At 43.8% G+C, this 19,828-nt stretch overlaps 1 protein-coding gene across 1 annotated transcript in view; it reads left to right on the top strand.

Annotated features, from left to right (window-relative positions):
* Positions 1-19,828, top strand: part of LOC139753739 (protein Wnt-4-like) — a 192,262-nt gene that overhangs the window by 116,395 nt on the left and 56,039 nt on the right. Inside the window, exon 3 of the mRNA XM_071670540.1 lies at positions 2,491-4,170. Coding sequence (XP_071526641.1) covers positions 4,103-4,170 — 68 coding nt within the window. The 5' untranslated portion in view covers positions 2,491-4,102. The remainder of the gene's footprint in view (positions 1-2,490; positions 4,171-19,828) is intronic.

Below are 19,828 nucleotides of genomic sequence, written 5' to 3'. Positions count from 1 at the left end.
TGTACACTGTGTATGCGTATGTATGGCGAAGTATATTTCACTTCTCTCTTATACAAATGAGCCTTATGACGTCGTCCGTATACTTGCAATAGATGTTAGTTGCTTGTCTCTTTCTTGTGTACATTCTAACTCTTGAGCATGATGGTACGACCCTTTTTAGTACGACTTTACGACCCTCGAGCACAACGTTACGGCCCTTAGGTACATAATGGCCCGACTCGAGACCTAATCATATATGATCATTTTTGTCAAAGCGCGGGCTTTCATACCAAAGGGTTCCACTGTCATGTTCATGGGTCGTGTTGTCGTGCCCAAGGGTCGTACCGCAGTGCTTAAGAGTCTTACAACCGTGATCAATGGTCGTACCGCCGTGTCCAAGGGTCTTGGCATCGCGCTTGAGTCCTGTTGTCGTACTCGAGGGTCGTGCCGCCGTGCTAAAGGGATCGTACCATCGTATTCGAGCGGTAGATTGTACGGGTAAACCTCACTACATGGTCAACCCTCGGCTGTCCGTTCATTAATGGACACGTATCTCGTCTTCACTGTGTGTGTTGAAGCTCGTGTTTAAAATCTAACGTGAATTGTGGGCCAATTCAGACCTACTGATGCAGCTTTAGGTATTCTTGAGAAGTTAGTGACAATCTGAGCGTCCTTGAGGCACTACCCTGTGGAGACTGCTATAGAGATTCGATAAAGAGGTTTAGGTAATCTTAATCCCACACGTTATCTATATATTGAATATCTTCTATACTATTACAGATTAATTGGATTAAACACTAATATCAGATATGGCAGATTTCTAATCCTATTTGATTCTTTCTATACCTTCTCACTTTCCCCCAACTTAGCGACGTAGCGTCAAAAACAGACGACTGAACCCTCAAGGGAAAAAAATCCTCACTTGGTTCCTTCATGTGGTCCAATCTTTAGAAAGGGATAATACGGGAGGGGGAATATTTCCAGCCTCCTGCCCCACTTAGCCGCCTTCTACAACACGCAGGAAATACGTGGGTATTATTCGTTCTCCCTTATCCCCAGGAGATAAATCCCATAGATAAAAGGGAGATTATGTTTGGATCGTGCAAAACCTACACATCCCCTCTTCCTCTATACAAAACCTTCTCCTTCCTCACACATCATCCTTCCTCATTACAACTGTTGTAGGCGACGAGGGGGGGCCACAACTGATGGTCCAGAACGAATGATGTCCGCAAACAAAAAATATATAAGACTAAACACAGTGGTAGAAACATAATAGCAAATGAGTCATGTATCACAACAAAGAGACGTGACTCACTAATGTGGAGGAAAAAAAAAAAAGGCATCGCAGCTCAAAAGAAATTACACGTAAGCCATGACTGCTCTAAGACAACGCACGCACACACACACACACACACTCACACACACACACACACACACACACACACACATACACACACACAAAGCTCCGCCAAAGTTGTAAGAACAGTACCACAACTCTTGTCTGTCTCTATATCTCGTGAGCCATAACTATTATGCGACCCTTCTCTCTCCAGATCACGTGACACCATACGTCATACAGTCCCTGGCAAATTACAACCCATATATATGATGGATCACCCTTCCAATACGAAGTCTTATTTACTGCTCCAGTAATAATCACTCACGAGCCCAGAAGCCACGGAGTAACTTCCTCGCATCTGACCCGTGTTCCAGCACGATGGAAAAGTGTCAGATGGTGTGCCATTCACTCTTAGTCAAGTGATAAGTGAGGAGTCTTGAACGTCATCATTAAGAGAGAAGATCGCTTCCAAACCTACACAACTGCTCTACTCACAAATTTGCCTTCACACATCCCTCATCTTAAAAGAGAGAAAAAAAAGAATGACCACTATCTATCATTTCCACCTAATTATCTATCATCTATAATCTATGCGGCCGGCTGCTGAATGACTCGTTCTTACAGTGGGCAATTATGCAGACATCTTGGGTGGCCAATCGGCGGCGCGGCCTCACCAGTGCGACATTTGCGCGGGAACTCCTCCGTCTGCCGACATCCGTCCAGGCGACAAAAGCGCGCCAGAGGGGGAGGGGTAATGGCGGGGAAACTAGTTTCTTGCCGAGGATGACGTCCATAATGTCTCTATTAAGAGACTGTGCGAGGGGGTTCCTGAAACAGGGGTGGTGGTGGGGCGGCGGCGGGGGAGACACGGCGAGGGGGAGGTTGAGATCCAGGTTGAAAATCAGGCGTTGAATGAAGGCGACGCTGGTGGTGATGATTGTGGGCGGTGGTGGGCGTGTACCGCACTGCTACAGAGGTGGTGGGCGGTTCGTTCCCCCGGCTCTCCCGTCTCGTTGTGAACATTTTCGCTCATGGCCGTCGGTAGATACACCTGCGTATATAGCCTCGTAGTGTCCACCTTGCTTCATTCATGTATTGTTGCTTCGTCTGATTGCCCGAGAGCATGATAGTTGGCAATGAGTAATAAAGCTATTTACATCGTATTTCAGGGATCCACCGCCACAAGGCCTTGGCAACACTGGGCGTGGAACTCGTGGGCAGCCCCCTTCGCGCTGATTGGGCGGCGGAGCCTTCCAGTCAAGCCTCGGCAGCCAATCACAGTGACTCTTTTTGCCCACCTCGGAGTCACGAAATATACAACTGGAAACGCATTTTCCTTTTCATTATCGTGTACGTCTTTGTACCTCCCACCAGCGGGCCCATTCATTTATCAAAAAAGACATTCACCTCTAGACACCAAAGCACCTTGGGAAGCAGTAAATCAACCAAAAACAGGAGGCCGTGTGCGGTGGGAGAGAGTTGCGTGCGCCGGAGTAACTCACGCCGAGCGCACGCAGCAGCAGCAGCAGCAGCTCACCTGGTGAACTTACAAGGGTACAACATTCTCTGTTCATCAAACGCGGCCGCCACACCACCGCCACACACACGGGTCGCCTCACCACCACCACTGCTACCACCACCACCACCACCACCACAGTCTCCACTGCCTCCACCACCACTACTACTGCCACCACCTCCTCCTCCTCCTCCTCCTCCTCCCACACCCCGCCCCACACCGCTGGTGACACGAGACTTGGTGAAGTGCTGACCACGGGAGAGGCTGGCTGGCTGGTGGCCATCCAGGTGTATACATATATACACATATACGCCTTCCTTAATACCTGTGAGCGTGTGGTAGATACGGTATACCTTACATACGCGGCGTATCGCGTGTGTCCACAGGCCAGACAGTATTGCGGCGTGTGAGACCTCCGTAACCAGTGACTTTACCGGTAAAAAAAAAAAGGAGTGAGAGTTTGCGAGAGAGAGAGAGAGAGAGAGAGAGAGAGAGAGAGAGAGAGAGAGAGAGAGAGAGAGAGAGAGAGGAGGTTGACGTGTGTGCGTGTGTGTGTGTGAGTGAGTGTGTGTGTGTGTGTAAGTGTGTGTGTGTGTGTGTGTGTGTGTGTGTGTGTGTACGTGGAGGGAGGTTTGTCTCTAGCTCTCTACGCCCGGGCCACACTCAACGCCCCCAGACGCTCGTGATGTGAAAAATTTAGACGTATCGAGTGAGATTGATCGTCGGCGGGCGTCAAGTGGTGACGTGGTAGTGGTGAAGACTCCGTAGTGGTGAGCACGGAGCACCAGGCCGGGCTTGGGAAAGTGGTGACTGATTGGGGCCCCCCAAGCACCACCACCACCCAACCTCGTCACTATCACCATCATCAAATGGATCTGAAACAGTAATGAGGATGGAGGACAAGCAATTACGACTATTGGATTAAGAACCTGAGGATATGGAACAGTGGCCTGGGTATTAACCTGAAGCGCTATATTGATGGGCTGGTGAGAGTTAATGGACCCGTTGAGACATGTGGAAGTAATGGTGATCGTATGTGTTATACCCCAGAGGCGACACGCACACACGCACGCAGGCAACATGCAGGTGACATAGCAAGTCGTTGCCAAGGAGGAGGTGCCCCAGTCGTTTGTCGTCGTTGTCGTCATCGTCGTCGTCGTCGTCCTGGCACCACCAGTGGTCGTCTACCATGAGTCATTCAACAGTGCCAGGTGTGGTCGTGGTCGGGTCGTGGCGAAGGCGGCACTGAGTCGTCCCAAGCTACCATGGCAACCACCTGCAACTTGCCCGTGGTCGTTGCCATACTTGCCTCCATCGCCATAACACTGCCGGCGTAAGTACCATCCCTCAGTAGTGGTAGAATAGTCGGGTTAGGGGAGTAGAATAGCCAGGTAGGATGGTAGGATAGTCGGACGTAGTTTGTGGAACGGTCTGGTTTGTAGTGGAACTGACTGGATATCTTGTGGAATGGTCGTGGGTAGTTTGTGGAATGGTCGTGGGTAGTTTGTGGAATGGTCTGGTAGTCGGTGGTGTCAGAAGAGTGGGGATTCAATTGGACTTGTTAGGGTAGTGTGCGAGATAACAGGTTGTTCGTAGAAAGATAGTGCTAATGGGAAAGAAGGATGTCGTGTATCCCAGGCAGCGAACAGTCATTTATGACCATTTTGGTGTACCGTCAACTGGGATGTTGTGTTGTTTGGTGTACCTTCATCTGGGATGTTTGGTGTACCGTCATCTGGGATGTTGTGTTGTTTGGTGTACCGTCATCTGGGATGTTGTTTGGTGTACCGTCATCTGGGATGTTTGGTGTACCGTCATCTGGGATGTTGTGTTGTTTGGTGTACCGTCATCTGGGATGTTGTTTGGTGTACCGTCATCTGGGATGTTTGGTGTACCGTCATCTGGGATGTTTGGTGTAACGTCATCTGGGATGTTTGGTGTACCGTCATCTGGGATGTTGTTGTTTGGTGTACCGTCATCTGGGATGTTGTTTGGTGTACCGTCATCTGGGATGTTTGGTGTACCGTCATCTGGGATGTTTGGTGTACCGTCATCTGGGATGTTGTTGTTTGGTGTACCGTCATCTGGGATGTTGTTTGGTGTACCGTCATCTGGGATGTTGTTTGGCGTACCGTCATCTAGGCTGTTGTTGTTTGGTGTACCGTCATCTGGGATGTTGTTTGGTATACCGTCATCTGGGATGTTTGGTGTACCGTCATCTGGGATGTTTGGTGTACCGTCTTCTTGGATGTTGTTTAGTGTACCGTCATCTGGGATGTTGTTTGATGTACCGTCATCTGGGATGTTGTTTGGTGTACCGTCATCTGGGATGTTGTTGTTTGGTGTACCGTCATCTGGGATGTTGTTGTTTGGTGTACCGTCATCTGGGATGTTGTTGTTTGGTGTACCGTCATCTGGGATGTTGTTTAGTGTACCGGCTTCTTGGATGTTGTGTTGTTTGGTGTACCGTCGTCTTCTGTGATGTTCAGTGTACCGATCTTGGATGTTTTTAGCGCACCGTGAACAAGGATTTTGTTCAGTGTACCGTCATCTGGATATTGCTCAGTGTACCGTCACGTGGATGCTGTCACGAGTACCATCATCTTGTATGCTGATCCGTGTACCGTCGCCAAGGATGCAGCTCCCACGTGTACATGTCTAAAGTACCATAACAATGGATCAGTGAATTTCTAGAGTATTTTGCAAAGTCCACCATTGAGAGAGAGGAGGACCCCCCTCCCCCCTCTCTCTCTCTCTCTATCTATCTATCTATCTATCTACACGTCTGTTAAATACTCGAGTATTTTCCTTCCCAGTATACGCATATATATATATATATATATATATATATATATATATATATATATATATATATATATATATATATATATATATATATTTTTTTTTTTCCTTTGTCTTCTTTTTTCCACCGTAATATAAACTCGGGAACTATTTCACGGATATCCGTATTAGATAACAGTCAGCTTGCCTTATCCGTGTTGTTCCGGGATGACGTATGCGTATGACGTAGCTTGTTGCTGCCCCCCCCCCCCCCTTTCCCCGTCCGCGTCTTCCCTCCTTCCCCCCCCCCCCCCCCCCGTGCAAGCGTATAGACACTGGGGAGGGGATGGGGGAGGGGAGGGGAGTCTATACGCAGTAAGATCATCGCTGCTTTGAATCAATCAATACAAGTTTTATTACTCCTCCTCCCCTCCTCTCCTCCTCCTCCTCCTACTACTACTGTTAACTCCCTCTTAACCCACCTAACTACTCTCACGAATACCCCTCTCCCATACGACCCGAGACATATACGTAATGCACGAAATTCATTCCCTTTATGGGTCACAATAGGGCTAGTTGCAATCAATAGGAGAAGTGTTTCTCTTTACCTCTCTCTCTCTCTCTCTCTCTCTCTCTCTCTCTCTCTCTCTCTCTCTCTCTCTATATATATATATATATATATATATATATATATATATATATATATATATATATATATATATATATATATATCATCTTTATCTCCCTGCCCCAACATCCCCCTCTGCGGGCTCCTGCAGCTCCCAGGAAGCCGGACACGTCCGTCGGGAAAGACCGCATTTCAAAAAATAAATTGATGTGTGCGTGCATGTGCGGGAAGAACACATGATCATTGAGGAGTGAATGTTTAATGTCTTCAGTGTAGCAGTAGCATTCTGGGCATGAGGGGAGTCTGGTGATAAGGTGAATCTATGGTTGTGATGCTGGGGAAATGGATAGTTGTCCAGAGCGAAGAAGAGAAAGAGTAACACGTACATGAGTGGGGAATTTGGTTTCAGTTGAGGATATGTCTGGTGAAGCGGTGTTTAAGACTAGATTTTGACGGCGGTTTTTGTTGCTTGTTGGGTCATATCGGTGTGAATATATTTCATCTGTCATGTTTGTTGTGGGTAGCGGGTGACGTGTGAATATAGAACATAAGAATGGAAGGAGAGTCTGCTAGGTCTTTTAGTCCCATACGAGGCAGATCGTATTCACACCCACCCATTTTCACTTATGTTGACATCCAGTCTATGTCTGAAACATTCCATAGTTTTTGTACTCACCCTCCAGTTCGATCTGTTCCATTCAGCAGGTCTGTTTCCAAACCAGTGTTTTCTCCATATCTTTTCTCCATCTTCATACACCTGAGTTCATCAAGTCTAAAGATAATATTGCCGGCTTTCTCTACAGTGGTTACCTTAAGTAGTTCATTGATTTCCACTCTGTTTAACCCTCTCATCCACTTGTATACTTCGATCACGCCGCCCCTTACTCTATGTTTTTCTAGGGAATGCAAATCTAGTTTTCTTAAGTCTTTCCTCGTTGGAAAGATTTCTGTTGCCAGGTATCAGTTATGACATCCCGCTCTATATGATTTCTAGAGAGTTGCTGTTTTTTTTTTATTCCACCTTGTAATACGGTGCCCAAAACTGCACTGCCTAATCAGGATGAGGTCTCACTCGAGGGAGGGATACAACTCTAGTATTATATTCGTATCTTTATAGTTAACATTTTCAGAAATAAATCAATCCCGCTTTTCTCTTTATCTCGGACTTTTATACATTATTGCCCCAACATTCCTGGATCCCCGATTTCTTCACCAAATAGCAAGCACTATACGATCGTCAGTGAAAAAAAAAAGAAAAAAATCATTTGCCATTTTTCTGTCCATATTTGTGATTTGCCAACGACCTCTTATAACGCTATGGAAACTCCACTTCAACCTAGGGTATTGAGGAGTGAGGTAGGGGTAAGGTCTGTGTGAGGGTTGGTGGTTGGTTATGCAGTGGCTTGAATGGGAAGGGTGTACTATTCTTGCAAAAAAAAATTGAATGCCGAGCATATTGATGTGAGAATGCATTGCAAGTATTTTTCTGTCGGTATGTTGGTGTTGAATGTTGGTGTGTGATGTTTATATATACATGTGTGTGTGTGTGTGTGTGTGTGTGTGTCTGTGTGTCTGTGTGTCTGTGTGTGTGTGTGTGTGTGTGTGTGTGTGTGTGTGTGAAAACAATATTCAACCCAGGACCCACTTCATGAGACTCCTGCAGCCTCGAAGCTGCACTCTATACACGACTTGGAAAAAGAGTGGACTCCTCGGAAGCGAGGTTCATGACAAGACTGAACTCTTCCCCGTCAATTGACAATACTATGGCCTTGCCAGAGGTGACTTCTCGTTGGTCGCGGTGTGACCCCTTGCAAGACGAGTCCGGTGACACACACACACACACACACACACACACACACACACACACACGTTAGCTTCCAGTGGGCAGAGCTACAGTCCTGAGGACTGGCATCGACGACTGGTAGTACAAGAGGAGGTGTGTGTGTGTGTGTGTGTGTGTGTGTGTGTGTGTGTGTGTGTGTGTGTGTGTGTGGATGTGAGAGGAGAAGACATTCACCTCTTTGCCTGCCGACCACGAGTCACGACCATTCCATCAACATCGTCCACCACCTCCCCCCCCCCCCCTCTCTCTCTCTCTCTCTCTCTCTCTCTCTCTCTCTCTCTCTCTCTCTCTCTCTCTCTCTCTCTCTCTCTCTCTCTCTCTCTGCAACAGGCAACGTACGGCTCTATATTGAACAGCGTTACTGTTAAGCCATAACCATCAGTGTTACCCCGAACACTCCAGGCGAACCTAACACCGCACACCACCGACCCCCTTGTGGGGAAAGAAAAGAAAAAACAGGAATCGTTCACATGAATAAATGAAGAGTGATCGAAGTGGAGTCACATTATGAGATGTTGTCATCCAAACGCCTCACTAGAGGGCTCTGTCCTCACTCGTCTTCCCGTGTACATCCTACACTACCATAAATTTAACCCTGGATCGATACAGCTGTTGCTCAGTGTATATCTAGATTATACACCAGATATAATTTCTTTTATTTTTTTCTTTATTTCCCATAATATTTATGATAATGACTCCGGTGTGATATTTATTGCGAGGAACATTACGTGTCGCCTTTTACCGAAGGTGCTGGCCAGACTAACCCCAGGGTCTCGTATACGAACACCACAGTGTCACAAACCTTGAGCAAGGTGCGTAAAACTATTAGGGATAATTGTAATAATTTCGCGAGGCTTGGGTGTGCCAGGGTGACGTGTCAGGGGCTGAGGCAAGACGGAAGGGGGTGGTAGAGCCAAAGGAGGGGAGGGGGGGCAAGGGGGGGTTAGCTTAAAACACCCCCTTCCCCCCCCCTCCCCTGGATATATCCCCCTTGTCTCTATAGCCAGACATACCTAGACTTAGCATGTGTACTAGCAATCGCAGCTGACGCTGAACTCGACGAAATGCATTCTGGGTGAAATCGCTTGCGCTAGGCGCTAAATATTCATATAAACCTGTTATAAATGAATGAATAAATATATATATATATATATATATATATATATATATATATATATATATATATATATATATATATATATATACATTCTCTGTTTGTCCATGTTTTCGGCAAAGTTTGTTATGAATTCTTGCGAAAAAAAAAAACAATTCATATTGCTTGTGACTCTCTCCCAGTGTTGAGTGCCGTGACATTATAGGGTGTAGTGGACTAAGTGGCACTTTATATGCAAGGATCGATGCCTGGGAAGGGGAAGACGATTTACTCAGCACTGTACATGATTTACTGAGAATTAAACATTCACGAGTGGCGTCTCGCACCCCCCTCCTCCTCCTCCTCCTCCTCCACCCACCAAGCGCTTGTGGAAAATGCTCTGCTTGCATTGCTGTACACACGCTCTCTCTCTCTCTCTCTCTCTCTCTCTCTCTCTCTCTCTCTCTCTCTCTCTCTCTCTCTCTCTCTCTCTCTCTCTCTCTCTCATTCTCTTTCTCTCTCTCCGCCCTTGAAGAGAGAGAGAGGGGAAAAAATTAACTCTCTCTCTCTCTCTCTCTCTCTCTCTCTCTCTCTCTCTCTCTCTCTCTCTCTCTCTCTCTCTCTCCAGTCAGCTGTTGCGAGGCTCGCGTGTACGTAATCTGTTCCAATATAATCATTCGTGTTGTCAAGAAGGGACCTGTTGGGGGTGGGGGGAGTAAGATTACATTATATTGTAATAATAAATAAAAAAAAGAGAATGCAATTTGCATTATGTATTCTCTCCATTTACTTCCATAATATAATCTTTCTGAAATTTATGAGTAATTAGTAAATCAAGTTATTATCGAATGATTTCATCGTCAGTATTCGTTTCCATATTGTGCGTTCCTCAAGTACGAAAGCAATTTACAGTTGTACCGTCGCATATGATGTGTACGATTGCATATTGTATTGATGCCTTCTACATGCGAGATGTACTGTACGATAATATATTACACCTGCACCGTCGCATACGATACTTGATGTATCCGTAGGTTATGTGATATACATAACACTGTATATGATGTACGATAACGCAGTACAGTTACACTCTCGCGTACAGTATGTGATATACACAAACTGCTTTACATCATGAAGTTCCGCTCATGAAGTACGATACCACATTACGATTACACTGGCGTACGATACGTGATGCGCGATAACGCTGTTTTATACAACTCGATGCCGTACATGATGTTCGATAACACATTACAATTACACTGCTGCATACGATACGTGATGTACAATAACACATTACAATTCTACTGTTGTTCGCAGGCGGACCAAATATGGTCCATGAATTTATCCGAAAGTTTTATATTTAGATAATTTGTTATAATGTCCGAAGCTCTGACATGACTGACAGTGGAAATAGAATTGTTGCATGCATGAAAATCACTACACCCCACACTAATGATTTAGGAGTAAGGTGAGATTGCGAGAGAGAGAGAGAGAGAGAGAGAGAGAGAGAGAGAGAGAGAGAGAGAGAGAGAGAGAGAGAGAGAGAGAGAGAGAGACAGACAGAGAGAGAGAGAGACAGAGAGAGAGAGAAATGTGCACTGTAGATTGTATTGAATATTGATGCGCGGACACGTTGACGGGCGCTGAGTATGGGGAGGTAAATTCACGGATATATATTCGTAAGGGGTAAACTGCCTGGCGAATGAGTGATGTCGAAAAGATTGTCGGGTATAAACTGTCGAGGAGACGATACACTGTCGATTATCAGGTGTAAATCATCGAGTAGACTATATCCCGTCGATTGGAGGGTCAGACACACACACACACACACACACACACGCACACACACACACACACACACACACACACACACACACACACACACACACACACACACACACGCGCGCGTAGTCCCTTAGATCATCAGATCCAGTATGACGTAAATCATTACATACAGTGTTGGGTGGTACAGCTCTTTTGTTACTTTTCCATACACTGCCGGTCAAGCTCCTGGAAACGTTCTTAGATACATACTAACAGGCGTATGACCAGATACACCACTTTATCTCTACATTACTGGAGGCACTGCTTGATGGGTGCATTACCGGATACATATGTGGGTGGACTAAATATATACGAGTAATACTCCCGGACACACATGTCCATAGATCACAATACGAACGTTACGGCCCTTATTACTGACATCACAAGAATTTATGCGGTTTTACACCCGAGGAATAAAATGAGCAAGGATTTTCGATGCAGTGTCAAGCTTTTTTTTTTTTTTTTAAGAGTTTCTCATTCCTTTTAGATGAAGGAAAATGACTCCTACAGGAAGGGAGTGGTGGGGCAGCCCCTTGGCTGGGGTACAACATGGGGAAGTTGGATAATAGAAGACCTGGTGGTTTATGAGCAGGTTATCTGCTGGAGGACATTATATAGAAGAGTCAGAGAACAGAAGACCTGATGATCTATGTCGAGAGATTATTTGTTGAAGCCAGATAACAGAAAACATGATGGTCTATGAGAAGGCTTTCATCTGGAGGACAATGATAGCATCCTAAATTTTCTAATCTCTATAGATGGAGACAGGATAGTAAATGAGAAGGCTCCTCCCCACCCACCACTACAAATGAAAAGAGGATAGTAAGTGAGAAGGCTCCTCTCCACCCACCACTATAAATGAAAAGAGGATAGTAAGTGAGAAGGCTCCTCTCCACCCACCACTACAAATGAAAAGAGGATAGTAAGTGAGAAGGCTCCTCTCCACCCACCACTATAAATGAAAGCAGAAGAGTGAAGCAGAATGCTCCTCCCCACCCACCACTATAGATGGAAAGAGGAAAGTGAAGCAGAAGGCTCCTCTCCACCCACCACCATAAATGAAAGCAGAATAGTGAAGCAGAATGCTCCTCCCTACCCACCACTACAGATGAAAAGAGGATAGTGAAGCAGGAGGCTCCTCCCCACCCACCACAGTAGATGAATACAGGAGAGCAAAGCAGAAGCTCCCTTCCCACCCACTACTATAAATGGAAACAGGATAGTAAAGCTGAAGGTTCCTCTCTACCCACCACTATAGATGGACACACACACAGTAAAGCAGAAGGCTCCTCTCCACCCACCACTCCCTCCGGTACATCAGCCGGCGGGAAAATACCTATGGAGGAACACCATGTAATACTGCAGGAATATACATACTGACGTAGAAATTATATGGGAAAAGACGAATGGGGAAACACAACCTGATCTAATTACAGCCGCTTGATGCTCTAGGGAAGAGGGAATTTAACCACATATCCATAGACAAGAAAGAATTCAAGATGATATGTAACAGATTACGTCACAATCAGACAGGTTATGCATCGGTGATAACGTCATGCAAATGTACGTCTTGCCATGTTTACAATGTTCTGATAGTTTTCCCTTTAATAACAGCAGTCGGCTGCTTATTCCAGTGTTCTGCAATTCTGTTGCTGAAGAAATATTCGCCTATACATATATATATATATATATATATATATATATATATATATATATATATATATATATATATATATATATATATATATATGTTATCCCTGGGGATAGGGGAGAAAGAATACTTCCCACGTATTCCCTGCGTGTCGTAGAAGGCGACTAAAAGGGGAGGGAGCGGGTGGCTGGAAATCCTCCCCTCTCGTTTTTTTTTTTGTTTTTTTTTTCATTTTCCAATAGAAGGAACAGAGAAGGGGCCCAGGTGAGGATATTCCCTCTAAGGCCCAGTCCTGTGTTCTTAACGCTACCTCGCTAATGCGGGAAATGGCGAATAGTATGAAAGAAAGAAATATATATATATATATATATATATATATATATATATATATATATATATATATATATATATATATATGTGTGTGTGTGTGTGTGTGTGTGTGTGTGTGTGTTTATATATATATATATATATATATATATATATATATATATATATATATATATATATATACGAATAAAGTGCATATGAACGCACACCTTCATAGAACATACAAACCTCCAACAGCCAGGATCGAACCCGGGACCCCTGTGCCCCAGGCGGGAATGCTACTGCTAGGCGTCCTAGCTTCGTCTCTTCGATGTATATCAACTGACTTATATTTCTCTCTTGTGTCTCCCCTGATGATGTGATTATTACACGAAAGTGCACTTGGGAACTTATCGTGTGTGTGTGTGTGGATGTGGATGCGTGGGTTAGCTGAGACGGCGTGGTGACTCAGCCCTAATTAAAGCCATCTTGATAACGCTATATTTTATATATATGTATATATATGGGTATGTTTGAAGGAATAGTGGTTCCAACAATGTTGTATGGTTGCGAGGCGTGGGCTATGGATAGAGATGTGCACAGGAGGATGGATGTGCTGGAAATGAGATGTTTGAGGAAAATGTGTGGTGTGAGGTGGTTTGATCGAGTAAGTAACGTAAGGGTAAGAGAGATGTGTGGAAATAAAAAGAGCGTGGTTGAGAGAGCAGAAGAGGGTGTTTTGAAATGGTTTGGGCACATGGAGAGAATGAGTGAGGAAAGATTGACCAAGAGGATATATGTGTCGGAGGTGGAGGGAACGAGGAGAAGAGGGAGACCAAATTGGAGGTGGAAAGATGGAGTGAAAAAGATTTTGTGTGATCGGGGCCTGAACATGCAGGAGGGTGAAAGGAGGGCAAGGAATAGAGTGAATTGGAGCGATGTGGTATACAGGGGTTGACGTGCTGTCAGTGGATTGAATCAAGGCATGTGAAGCGTTTGGGGTAAACCATGGAAAGCTGTGTAGGTATGTATATTTGCGTGTGTGGACGTGTGTATGTACATGTGTATGGGGGGGGGGGGCTTGGGCCATTTCTTTCGTCTGTTTCCTTGCGCTACCTCGCAAACGCGGGAGACAGCGACAAAGTATAAAAAAAAAAAAAAAAAAAAAAAAAAAATATATATATATATATATATATATATATATATATATATATATATATATATATATATATATATATATATATATATGTATATATATATATATATATATATATATATATATATATATAGCCTGAGCCAGGTACCCATTCTATCGACCAACCACCTAGGGGGTGGATGAACAGCTGGGTTGATTGTGGACCGACTGCCGCAACCAGGTTTCGCACCCTGGAGTGCTCGTGGATGGATCACGGTCAGGAACACGAATGGCTACCTCACACAGTTAGTTCTTGTCATTCTATTTCTATCCACAGTGAAGGAAATTGTCTTAGACTACATATGAAGTTGTTAAGCACTCTGAACATTTCAATCATATCTCCTCAGGGTCTGTATTTGAAAGAAATGATTAGAGATCTGTAGGTCTTTCTCTATGAGGTTTAAGATAAATATGCAAAAGGATTTTGGCGGCCTGGGGTCAAATGTATAAGCACCGTCATCTCCTATTTGGCGGCCTGGAGTAATATTTAGATACTGTACTGTGAGATTAGGCGGGCTGGAGGGATATATATATATATAACCACTGCAATAGGATTTGCCGGTCTGGAGCAGTTGTATAAACATTGTGCTGTCAGGTATGAATCCAATGGAGTATTTCATGATACACTCTTTCGTGTATTTCGTATGTGGTATAGGAGGGTGTGGTGCTATGACAGGCGTGGTACAGAGGTACTGTCTTCAGCAACAGGTAGACACAGTACACTGTGGCTCTTGGCCGTCCAGGCCTCTTGATCGGCTTTAGGGAATGTGGATGTTCGCTTTCCCTTCACGATGAGAAAATCCAGAGTAATATACCCGAAGACTTGGTCATCATGGCTGCCTGTGGTGTGTGAAAATTAAGGCAAAATACGTCAATCGAGTTGGTGAGGATAGTATGTAGGCCATGAAAAATAAGAAATTTCAAGAAAGTATACATTGTGCGACTTTTAGAACGCCATAGATAATAGGCTAAGAAGATAAGACGTTTCAGAATATCTTTGTTGGCTTCACAATGACTAGACGATTCCTAAGAATATGAATATTCAGCTGACAGTTTAGCTGGGGATTATCAGAACACAACAGTTAAGACTTTTGTTTGCAACTATGATAACAGAACAGCTGACACTATTGTTCTTTATTGATCAGTATCTTTTTCAACACAGTGGTATTGTTACGGTAAATATTATTCGTCATTTGAAGTGTATGACAACCAAAGAAAAGGAGATGCAGCTACTGAATTCAATAGCCTCGTCTTTGACCCGACCTTCAAAGATTAGACTGAGGGTTCCAATCACTCTCAAGAGTGGTCACGTCGTGCTCAAGGGTCATCCAGTCACACTCAAGGGTCGTATTGTCGGGGTCAAGGGTCGTATCGTCGTGGTCAAGGGTCATATAGTCACGCTCAAAGGTCGTATCGTCGTGGTCAAGGGTCGTATTGTCTGGGTCAAGGGTCGTATCGTCGTGGTCAAGGGTCGTATTGTCACGCTCAAAGGTCGTATCGTCGTGGTCAAGGGTCGTACCGCCATAGTCAAGGGGGTTAAATCATCAAAACAATACACGATGAAATTCGTCTGAATTCTAGCATTAATTATATGGACGTAAACGTTTATCTCGATGAAGGGGAAAAAATGAACCTAAATATCACAAGGAAAAATTTAGATATATAAAAGTATATGTTAAATGACTTCAAGCGAGGGAAAAAAAATCATCACGATATCAACACGAAAGCTGAAGACAGAGAGGCTTAAGCAGAGTTTAATCCATGGATCTGCCTTAGGACAAAACACCAAAAGAAAATTGCTTTATTGTCGCAGTTATCCCTGGTCTTTTGCATGATACAAGAATATTATGTGATCAATCCTCATTACATGGGTGAATATCAGATCTTGCATGTAAATGCTACAAATTGAATCACTGTGAATCTTGATCGTAAGATCCCACAAACTGTGCCATTTGAAGATCTCGCACGTAAATACGATGAACTGCAGCATCTGCGGATCGAAGAAAAGCCCGAAAATACATCAGTCCTCCCTTGACATTTCAAGACGATTGCCTTTCAGAGATGGATAATTCATTATCTTCAGCAAAGGTCATTCCGGCGTTCAATAGTCGTTTATGATGACTTTTTTAAGAAGAGATATGGACGAGATTTCCACAATGCGAGGTTAAGCGCCACCATTCAAACTTTTGTCAGGAACAGTCGAAGTGCTTTGTTAATTTTCAAAACATTTTTCTACTGTCGTAAGTTTTTTTTTTTCGGAAAATCGAAAACTGTTGGAGAACTAGACAACTTTGCATTTGTTCGTTACCTGACCTTTAAATGGCAATATTTACTATGATGGTGAACCTCTGGCGTCAAGTAAATGCGAGGACATGAGCGGCTGGCAGCGGGGTTGAAGGCAGCGATACCGACAGATTGTACCGTCCAACCCTGGCCAAAATGCACTCTTGGATATATATCGTACATTTATGATTCATGCGAGTCTGAGCTAATGTGAATTTTTCCAATAATGTGGAGTTCTCAGTGTGATAAAGTTCTTTAAAGTTTTTGGAATACTTGATTATCTGTCTCAATATATCTCTATTTCTCTGTCCAACCTATCTATTCATCTATCTCTATCTGTTTATCTATCTATCTATCTATCTATTTATCTATCTACATATATATATATATATATATATATATATATATATATATATATATATATATATATATATACATATATGTGTGTGTGTGTGTTCTAGTGGGAATTCACTGACATCATGTTATTGTCGTAAAGACATTTGACTTTCAAAATCTGAGGGAGTGTTTCCCGTACGTCCTTCCTTGGTAGGCGCGGAGTCTATATCCTGTTATGTTTCCTACTTGTGAAGTTTCCCCGAACTTCCAAGAACAGGTATCCCCTCCTCTCCCCCACCCCTCGAAGGGGTGTAATCCTTGATATCAAGTTCCCTGCATTTTCTCTTTTTTTTTCCCCCAATACTTGACACTTCAAGGTCTTCCTATCCTCCCTACCTCCCTCCCTGTACACTGGTTCATCTACCTTGTTTCTGACACCATTCACCAGGCATTCTTTTGGACCTTCTCGAGATATTCAAATCTTTTAGTCAACTGAGCCAGTTAAAGCTGGTGATATCATTGACATGACTATGCTTTTGAGCGTGTGTAATATCACATGTTGCCGGACTCTCCCTACTAGTGGTTACACAGAGAACAAGAAGTCGTCTTTGGTATAGCTGTGTTATTGTCAGTGGTCGGAAAGGAGTACAGTTCTATCAAAGACCTTTTGAGTCGAAAGGATTCCACCATTTCCCTCCTCCTATGTGGAATACAGCCTCGAAGCTGAGGCTGTATGAGCTGTATTATCATGTTAAAGTCTCCAGTCACGGACAACAGGCCTTATTGAAGCCAGACCTGAAATGAAACATGAGGAATGAAAGGTTAAGATATAGAGGGGAATATAGCAAAGAGGTCGCAGAGTTCTGGGAGGCGGAAAACCTACCCTTAAAACAGGATCAAGTCATAAGCGTTAGGAAAACATGAGAAGGTAAAGAGTTCGAAAGTTTAGCGGTGTAGGGAAAGAAACGGACATCATAATGGTCTACCCTCCAGTTGCCAAAGGCCACACAGTATTATATTTAAAGTGATCCATCGACTATTACGTGTTTTAGCTGTTGATTGAGACACATAAGTAGTTAGTTTTCCTTGGTAGAAACCGGAAAAATATCTATAGAACAGATGAGAGAAAAAAAATGATGCCATATACGATACACCAGTTGAAAAAAGTGATCGTGTAATGCTTGAGTTTGATCACGTGGTACATGAGGAAGTATAATGAACAGAGACATAACCAGATTCAGATAGGAGTTATCGTCATGGAAACCATATAAAGCAACATTTCTTGCGGGAACACGGATTGGGAAATGGATGTAAGTAGCCATGATATACAGATCATCGCTGTGGAAGGTTCTAGAGAACTTGTAGCAAAAGACTATCACAGGCACATTCTGCTCTGAATACAGAAAGAAGCTTAACTGGAGAGATGTGGCCCAGTAAAAGACATTAACGAGAGTGAGTCTAAGAAATTACTGGGCGACGCTACAGTGTAGCCAGCCAGCATTTCAAAGGTATAAAAGAGCAGGAAATAAGTATAGCAGTATATTTAGGGAGCAACAGGAAACCTTTGGAAAAGAATATTGTGAACAAGAAAGGATATATTTCAGACTTTTATCCATGAATTCATCAGGGATATTATGTTAGGTAAAGAGAAGCTAATTAAGCAAAGGGATTCAGAGGGAAAAGCTGTAGAAGAATAATGTGAGTATTTGCAAGAAGCTGAAAGACAGTTTCATTGGCATTTTCACAGTGGAGGACACTATAACCCCAACACCAGTGGGATGGAACGGGGAACGCTGAAATGTTTAGTAAAGACATAAAGGGACTGTTAAAGGAATTTGACTCAAATAAGGCTCGTGGTTACCCTGATGAAATTTCTCCATATATGCTGAAATCGGGTGGAGATGCGGTTGACAAGCCGTTTGAAATGTTATTCAAGGTGTCGTGGGAGGATAGTAAACTGTCAGGGGAATAGAAGAGTTCAAATGTCAAACTCATCTTTGAGGACGGAGAGTGACAAGTTGGTTCGAACTATCTACCAGCTCCTCTGACTGGTGTGGTATGAATACTAGGAAAGATTGTCTGAAGCCAAGTGGATGATTGTTTGCAAAGGATAATCAAAGTAATCGAAAGGGGGAAAAAAAGCGGGTTCAGGGAAAAGAGCAAACGTGTAACAGACCTCTTAGATTTGTATAAGAAAGTGAGTTACATTTCAGACAGAGGAGAAGATTGCGTGAATTCTGAATCTGGAATGCTAGAAAGCATCAGACACTACACCACACTGGAGGCTGGTGAAGCAGCTGGATCTTCAGGGCGGGATATTGAGGAAACTCATTCGATGGATAGAAAATTAGATTAGTGGAAGGGAACAACACAGGACGCATGTCTACATGGAGCCTCCTTGTAATGGGTTGAAGTCACAAGCGGAGTGCCGCAGGGTTCAGACCTGGGACCTTTGTTCTTCTCGATCTATATAGATACCTTGCAAGATAGGTGAAACTCCTTCTTGAATGTGTTTGTGGATGATGCTGAGGTCAGGAGGGAAGTACAGAGCGAGGAGGATTGCACCCGCTCACGAGGGGAAGTAGACAGACTCTTAAAGTTGGTCTGGTACGTGGCTGATGAAATTCAAACCCGAGTACATGTATGGTAATGTGGATGGGACACAGTGAAAGAAGACATCGATACTTATAATATCCGGCAGGAAATAAGCTGCAGGCACCTGTGTGTGAGAGGGACTCTGGAATCGACATTTCACCTAACCTTTCGTCACAGCCACACCTTAGCAGGGTTGTTACGGAGACAAAGTGTCTTCTGGCAGATACTGGAGTTGCATTAAAGTACATTGATAGAGAAATATTCAATAAATCCCATAAAAGAGGAACACGTTGGTACCAGAATTAAAAAAGTTACAGTAACAGGTTAGAAACCAGGCATTTCTTCTATCTGGAAGAGAGGGACATTAAGGGTGACGATCACAATCTTGTTGTTTTCAAACCAGTTTAATGACGTCTAAAGTGAGCAGTTCTTCGAAAGATATAAAAACAAAACATT

The sequence above is a fragment of the Panulirus ornatus genome, chromosome 2, assembly GCF_036320965.1.
Source record: "Panulirus ornatus isolate Po-2019 chromosome 2, ASM3632096v1, whole genome shotgun sequence".
In the NCBI taxonomy this organism is placed as follows: Eukaryota; Metazoa; Arthropoda; class Malacostraca; order Decapoda; family Palinuridae; genus Panulirus; species Panulirus ornatus.
This window is presented reverse-complemented; position numbering and strand designations above follow the sequence as displayed.